At 52.3% G+C, this 7718-nt stretch overlaps 1 protein-coding gene across 1 annotated transcript; it reads right to left on the bottom strand.

The window, feature by feature from the left end:
• Positions 1-1230: 1230 nt before the first annotated feature.
• Positions 1231-5783, bottom strand: FIS1 (fission, mitochondrial 1). Its single transcript, XM_040261881.1, has 5 exons — positions 4768-5783; positions 3756-3888; positions 2422-2498; positions 1876-1981; positions 1231-1547 (listed from the first exon to the last, which is right to left on the bottom strand). Exons 1-5 carry the CDS (start codon positions 4810-4812, stop codon positions 1450-1452), a joined length of 459 nt encoding a protein of 152 aa, XP_040117815.1. The 5' UTR covers positions 4813-5783; the 3' UTR covers positions 1231-1449.
• Positions 5784-7718: the final 1935 nt, after the last annotated feature.

The following is a 7718-nucleotide window of genomic DNA, read 5'->3' as shown; positions in this document are numbered from 1 at the left end:
GACCGCATATCAAAGCTCCTTGCAAGTATGAACTGCTCAGTACCAGGTGAATGCCCTGGGTGTCCAAGGCCCAGGTTGAGGCCACTAGGGGTTGTTCTCCTCCAAACTTCCAACTTCCTGAACTTGAATTTCTCCCCTTGTTGGGTTGATCTTTGACTCTCGGCAAAAAGCTTGATCTTGCTGCCAAAGGGGCCCTAAGTGGGATAAATCACAAGCCCAGGACGTGATCCTCTGATAATCTAAGCAGCTCAGAGTTATCAGAACCGTCACCGGCTCTACTAATTATGACAGATTAGAAACCTCTGGGTCCCCACCCCAAGCTGACGCTAAGCACCTGTCCTGGCAGAGACAGTCTCATTTCCCACCCTGAGGCCACAGCCGGGACAGCTCTGGTTCTCTTCTGGCAAGCGTGGCTGGGGCTCAGTTTCAAGGGGCTCATTCTACACCCAGGCAGTCACATGGGACATCACTGTGCCCATCCTCTTCCCTGTGCCAGGCTCCTCCATGCTGCCCGCAGGTGCCTCCTCCTCTGTTCCCCCAGCAGGGATAAGGAATGAGAGGTATGAAGTGAAGCAAGACAGGCCCAGGCTGAGCCTGGCACGGGCTAACGGGTGTGAGGCCAAGTGGGCTGGGTGGAGACTGGGTCCCAACCTTCCTTCTGCAACTGGGATGTCCTGGGTTCCTGACCTCTTCCGTGACCTCTGCCAAGTCCATGCCAAATGCCCGTTTCCTCCCCCCCTGCCCCGCCCCTGGTGGCCCCCCTCCCTTAAGGAGAGGGACAGGGAGGAGGGAGAGGACGCAGAACAAAGGGAGGGAAGGGCGGAGGTTTTGGAGGAAGCTGAGTGGGGGCCTCCCTGGTGTGGAAAACTCCACGCTGAGAGGCAGCTGAGTGGGTCAGAGGAGACATCAGTCTTGCCTGTCCCTTCAGCTCTGCCCTTCCCACCTCTGGTCAGTTTTTTGTCAGGATTCTAAGGCCATGCAAAGGCCACATCCCTATGCTGCCTGCCACTGCTCAAGGACATGGCTAGTGGTGGGGGAAGGAAGGAAGGGTGTGGGGTCTGGGCAGCTTGGCGGACAAAGGAGAACCCCACCGCAGCCTCCAGGGTAGGAGTAGGAGGGCGCAGAGCAGGAAGGGCACACGTGTGACCCCGTAAGCTTAGCCATATATTCCATTTTCTGATCTCCTGGGCCCAACCAAACCCACCCCTTTCTCAACATGGACACAAGAGGTTCCCAAGCCCAAGTCCAGGTTTATTTACACTCATCTCCAAGCACATGATTTGGGGATAGGTGACAGGTTTCAGGGCAGAGGAGGGTGACATCCATAGAGGACAGGGATGCAGTGCAGGAGAAGAAAGGGATGGCTGGGGTTGGGGGCGGCGGGCGCTCTTCCAGTGTCCTCCACGGGCTCCCACGTGTCCCTGCACAGACGCAGGGATGCCATCTCCTTCAGGATTTGGACTTGGACACAGCAAGTCCGATGAGTCCAGCCAGTCCCGCCACGCCCAGGGCCATGCCTCCAACGATGGCCATGCCCACTAGTCCATCTGGGGAAAGGAAAAGGGAGACTGTCACGAGGCCAAACCCAGTCCCTGCGGTGACCTGAGCTACCACCTCACGGCCTGCTGCTCCTTGGCAGAAGACGTGCCTCTCTCCCTGGAGTCCTGGTGTGAGGGGCCCTGAGGGTCGGGGAAAGAAGAGGGTTTGAGAAGGAACTGCCTGGAGGGCATCATCTGAAGAGAGACCAGAGGGCCCAGGCATGGGCAACAGAAGAGGAGTTAAGAGAGAGGAGAGGGGCCCAGGGATGCTGGGGGCTGAGGAAACACGAGGGCAGGGAGTGGAGGGAGGCAGAGGGGCAGAGAGGACGGCCTTCACCTTTCTTCATGGCCTTGTCAATGAGCCGTTCCAGTTCTTTGGCCTGGTTGTTCTGCGGCTCTGTCTGCAGCAGCCCTCGCACATACTTCAGGGCCTTTTCATATTCCTGCACTCAGGGAGAACAACACCCCCCCCCTGAGAATTCCATCCCTCTGCCTGCCCATCAGAGGGGCCTTCTCTCCGCTGGCCCTGGGGCTCCTCCCTCTCCCTGCACCCCCTCCCTTGCTCCAGCCCCACCCAGAGGAGTAGAGTCCACAAACCACCCCAACTGTGTGGGGGTGATAAGCTGAAGGAGATAACAGCCCAAGGCTTGGGGCTGCACCCCAGTGCTGACATCACTTTGCTCCCCACACCCTCGGCACCCGGATCCTCCGTCTCTCGCCTTCCCTTAGTGTCCTGGTCTGCTTTCACCTTGCACCTCTGTACCCAACACCACCCTCTGCCTACTGCCCTCTTTGGCCTGGGCTCTACCCTGGAGGAGAGAGATGAGTGGGTGCTTGACCACCCAGGCAGGGTGGAGGGGGAGAAGGAAGTGCTCTGCTTTACCTTGAGCCGGTAGTTCCCCACAGCCAGGTAGAAGACGTAATCCCGCTGCTCCTCTTTGCTCCCTTTGGGCAGCAGCTCTGGGGAGTCAGGAGGAAGGAAAAGGGTGAAAACCCCTTCTCTTCGTTCTTAGTGCCTGTGTCCCAGACACCCCCTCCACTCCCTAAATTCACTGTCCTGAGCCTCCACTTCAGCTCCAGTCACTCCGGGCTTCCTAGCCAGAGCCGTGGGGCAGCATGAACCCCAGCCAACACTGAGGTGTACGCAGCCCCCATATCAACACTCCAGTCAACTCTGGTTCATCCAAGTGAACTAAAAGCAAATCAGGGCAGTGGACAAGCCACACGCATCTCTACTCCAGTTGCTTGCTGCCCAGACTAGTGTTCAAAATAAGTTTTCACTCCTTCTTTTAAAAAAAAACAGTTCCAAACTCGCCTTCAACTACCCCTCCCTGAAAGATCCCATCTAACTTTCTAAGTTCAGTGACTTCCCATAAGGTTATGTGTTCAGCTGTACTCTGTGCACTAGAATTTGTTGCTAAGTGGGCAGGTGTTTATACAGCTTCCCAAGCGTCTGTCAACTAGAATGGCAATGTTTAGAGACCACTTCTGCAGCTGTGTCCTATTTCTCAGGAACCGGAGGCTGAGATGATCTGCATTCAGGAAGATTCTTACTTTTACGGGTTTACAATAGGTGTCTTTGGCTAGTATAGTGATTGTTTATACACCATTACTTGACCAAGAGAAAAGGGGTACAGAGAAATTTAAAGGTCAAGGATTGTGGCCTCTGACAAATGCTGACCTATCCAAAGTTAACAGGAAACAGCATTCTGATAAAAAAAAAAACACCATCTGCTCACAGGTTTTGAGGACGGTCTTCTGGACTTCTACGTGACTCGCCCCAAAGGTTTTCAACAATAGCTGCTAAATAAGCAATAAGGTGGGGTGTGGGGGCAAAGACAACATGACTGGGACACATGAAGACAGGAGCTTCTGTTCCCAATTCAGCCATTAATTGACCAGCTGTCTGACCTGAGACCAGTCACTCTCCTTCTGTCTAGATGACCAGATCACCAAAGTCCCACGGGGACTGACATGCTATGACTATCTGGCAAAACACCAATGAGGTGGCAAGGAGCCAAAAGCACACTGGGAGAAGTCAGACTAAGTGCAGCCCTTTCCTGCAGTGAGTTTACTGGAAGATAACTGTACGGTGAGATCCCATGTTGAAAGGATCCCCACACTGGAGATGGAGGGAGCAAACCAGGCCAATGGTGGCAGAGGACCACGATGGCAAGTTGGGAAGGGGCGAGTTGGGGAGTCAGCCTAGCACCTCACCCTCCAGCAGAGCAAGGCCTTTGCGGATGTCGTCGTTGTACTTGCTTCGCACCAGGCACCAGGCATATTCAAACTGCGTGCTCTTGGACACCGAGCCTGCTGCCTTCTCAGACTTAAATTTCCTTTCAAATTTCTGCCACAGGAGAGGAGAGGAGTCATTTAGAAGTGAAAGGGGCAAGCTGAACTCTAGCAGGACCTCGGTGTCCCTGTTACCCATCTTCTCTCTTGCCACACCCCCGTTCGGGTCTTGGGGTACCCGACCATGGGGTACCCCAGGTCCTGCAATCTTCATCTCTGGGACCCAGGCATTCTGCTTCTTAGGGCCGGGTCGTCTCCTTTGTCTCCTTGGACCTCCCCTCTCTGCTTCCCTCCCCCTCGTGGTGCCGAGTGGAGATGCCACCTGGTGGCGGCCCCAGGCACCGCTCCCGGAGCAGCTGACCGCGGGAGGCTGGCCTGAACAGTAAACAACAGGCTGTCAGAATAGCTCAACAACAGTCCAGCCCACGCGGCCCCTCGTCGGAGACTGCTTCTCTCAGCCCCACCCTGCCTAGTCTGGACCCTATCTTATCGGAAGGAAAAAACCGTAATAAACCTGCCTACTTCCTGTTAGAGCTACGAAGATTGAGACATCCCCTACAAGGGACTTAGCGCTGTGCCGGATTGAGTACTATGTGAGACTTTACGGTGGTCGCTGTGTTCCCCCGCCACTGAAGGAGCACTTAAAATCAAGTGCCCGCATCCTGACCTCGGGCTTCCGACAGAACCTAGCACCCGTCAGACTCCAGGCCCCGAGTCTGAGGCGTGGTAGCACAGGAAACTACAACTCCCATTAGGCTCTGGGGCAAAGTGGACCCTCTAGGCAAGAGCCGAACGCTGCTGGGGCTGCCGGGAGCCGTAGTTCGGCTTCTCTAGGCAAAACTGATGCTGGGGGGCGAGTTTGGCCCCTACCCGACTCTCCTCAGGGCCCGCCCCTCCGAATCTTCCTTTTCCCTCCCTCGGAGCCGGGCCTCACCAGCAGGTCCTCCACGGACACCAACTCGTTCAGCACGGCCTCCATGGCCGCCGGCCCCGCAGTCCTCACAACTCGGACGCTACACTGCCACTTTCTCCATGGCCCACTGACAGGGGCAGAGAGTCACTTCCGGTGTCCGGCGGAAGCGGGACCACCCTCCCCTACGCAGAGCCAATCGCTTCCCGTAGCCGCCGCCGAACCCGCCTCCGCCTACCGCCGCCGCGGCGCGCAGATGGGCTCACTGTTGCGCATGCTCCAACTGGTGCCTCTCAGAGCCCGCAGGCCGCGCACGGCCCCTGGCCAGTCCGAAAGGTGGTCTTCCTGGGTACCCTCCAAGTGCCTCCGTCTACAGAGGCTCCCTCAGTGAAGTACGAGACGGTGTCTTGATGGTTAGCCCCCAGACTGAAAACAGCGTAAAGAGAAGGTGGGGATCTGGGCATGGATCCCGTAATTTTAAATCTAGTCTATCCCTCTCTTCCTCCCTTCCCCCCGCCCCAACTCCCTGCTCCCAGATATCTAGGACCTTAGGGGCTACGTGACTTTTTAGTGCCTGCAAGAAAATCATAACTAGTACCAGGGTTTCCAGGGCCCGGGCGGACTTAAAATGAAGAGCAAAGAAAACTAGATCTGTCAACCGTAAACCAGAGACTGGAATACATACTAATGGGGGATGCTATTAATGGGAATTTAAAGAAAAGCTGTTGCCTCTGCTTGCACAGAAGGTCCAATATTAATATTATTTAATAAAGCATCCTCTGGGTGTACTCAAGGGGGAAAGGCCATTCATGTGGGGTCATGGGCATTAAAGAGCTTGTAAGTGAGAAGCAACAAAACATGGAAAGGGGAAATGCTGCATGCTGCTCTGGCATTTGTGTTCTGTGCAGTGAAGCGTAGGTCACGAAGGTAGCTCAGTCGTGTCCGACTCTTTGCAACCCCATGGACTGTAGCCTACCATGCTCCTCTGTCCGTGGGATTCTCCAGGGAAGAATACTGGAGTGGGTTGCCATTTCCTTCTCCAGGAGATTTTCCCAACCCAGGGATCGAACCCAAGTCTCCTGCATTGCAGGCAGACGCTTTACCATCTGAGCCACCAGGGAAGCTAAGTGACTTTCAAATTCTCTTTACCTTGACCCACAGTGCTCCAGCACACCTGTGAATGTAAGTTCCCCGAGGGCAGAAACTGTATCTTGTTTATCTGTCCATCTCTAGCTCTGAGCACAAGGAAAATGAAATGTTCAAGAAATATTTCTTGAATTGTCAGGAAATAATAGTAATGACCACAGTGCAAATGCAGGGGGTTAGCATCCAAACAAACACTCTTCACATTTGCAAAGCCCCTTGAATCTTTTTTTCCTCATAGCCTTGTGAGTTAAAGTAGGGAGTTATTCTTTTCTGTTTGGCTTGGACAGTTGATATGAGCTCAGTAAACTTTAAGAGAAACCTCAATTTAGGGAACTGGCTCCATAATAGTCAAGGAGAAAAATTTACGTTCCTTCAAAGATGTACTGGGTGCCTAAGTTTGGCTGGGCATTGGGGTGACCAGAGAGGGTAAAAAGGTGTACATAATATGAAGCAGATGAGTGAAAACAGGGCTGAACACTAAGGGCAAGTAGAACTTACCTTCCTTTGAAGGAAGGGAATTTAAGAAAGGCAAAAGTCCACTATTTCTATCAGGATGTTACTTTCCTCAGGTGGCCTGCTACCCCTCATCCATGTTTGTATCTGTTGTAGCTCTTGGCACAGGCCTGGCGCATGGCAGAAACTCCATCAGGGTTTGTTAAATGTAATTTGTGGGGGAAAAAGAATGTGTTATATGGCTCGATTCTGTGCCAATGAAGAAATCTTAAATTTGTTCCTTGGGTCCAGTAAGCATAGCATCCACCCTGGATTATAGGGATAAGAAGTAGTGCCTGTTCATTTTACTTCCAAATTACGTTTCTCCGTCTTTTTCAAAAACATCTGCTTTATTGACTACGCCAAAGCCTTGGACTGTGTGGATCACAACAAACCGTGGAAAATTCTTAAAAGAGACAGGAATACCAGGTCACCTGACCTGCCTTCTGTAGGTCAAGAAGCAACAGTTAGAAATGGACATGGAACAACAGACTGGTTCCAAATCAGGAAAGGAGTATATCAAGGCTGTATAATGTCACTCTGCTTATTTAACTTATAGGCAGAGTACATCATGCGAAATGCTGGGCTGGATAAAGCACAAGCTGGAATCAAGATTGCTGGGAGAAATATCAGTAACCTCAGATATGCAGATGATACCACCCTTATGGCAGAAAGCAAAAAACTAAAGAGCCTCCTGATGAAAGTGAAAGAGAAGAGTGAAAAAGTTGGCTTAAAACTCAACATTCAGAAAATGAAGATCATGGCATCCAGTCCCATCACTTCATGGCAAATAGATGGGGAAACAGTGAGAGACTTTATTTTTGGGGGGCTCCAAGATCACTGCGGATGGTGACTGCAGCCATGAAATTAAAAGATGTTTGCTTCTTGAAAGAAAAGCTATAATCAACCTAGACAGCATATTAAAAAGCAGAGACATTACTTTACCAACAAAGGTCCGTCTAGTCAAAGCTATGGTTTTTCCAGTAGTCATGTATGGATGTGAGAGTTAGACTATAAAGAAAGCTGAGCGCTGAAGAATTGATGTTTTTGAACTGTGGTGTTGGAGAAAACTCTTGAGATTTTCCTGGACTGCAAAGAAATCCAACCAGTCAGTCCTAAAGGAGAACAGTCCTGAATATTCATTGGAAGGACTGATGCTGAAGCTGAAGCTCCAGTACTCTGGCCACCTGATGGGACGAACTGACTCATTGGAAAAGACCCTGATGCTGGGAAAGGTTGAAAGCAGGAGGAGAAGGGGACGAAAGAGGATGAGATGGTTGGATGGCATCACTGATTCGATGGACAGGAGTTTGAGTAAGCTCTGGGAGTTGGTGATG

Source organism: Oryx dammah, unplaced genomic scaffold (genome assembly GCF_014754425.2).
Source record: "Oryx dammah isolate SB20612 unplaced genomic scaffold, SCBI_Odam_1.1 HiC_scaffold_2, whole genome shotgun sequence".
Classification (NCBI taxonomy): Eukaryota; Metazoa; Chordata; class Mammalia; order Artiodactyla; family Bovidae; genus Oryx; species Oryx dammah.
This window is presented reverse-complemented; position numbering and strand designations above follow the sequence as displayed.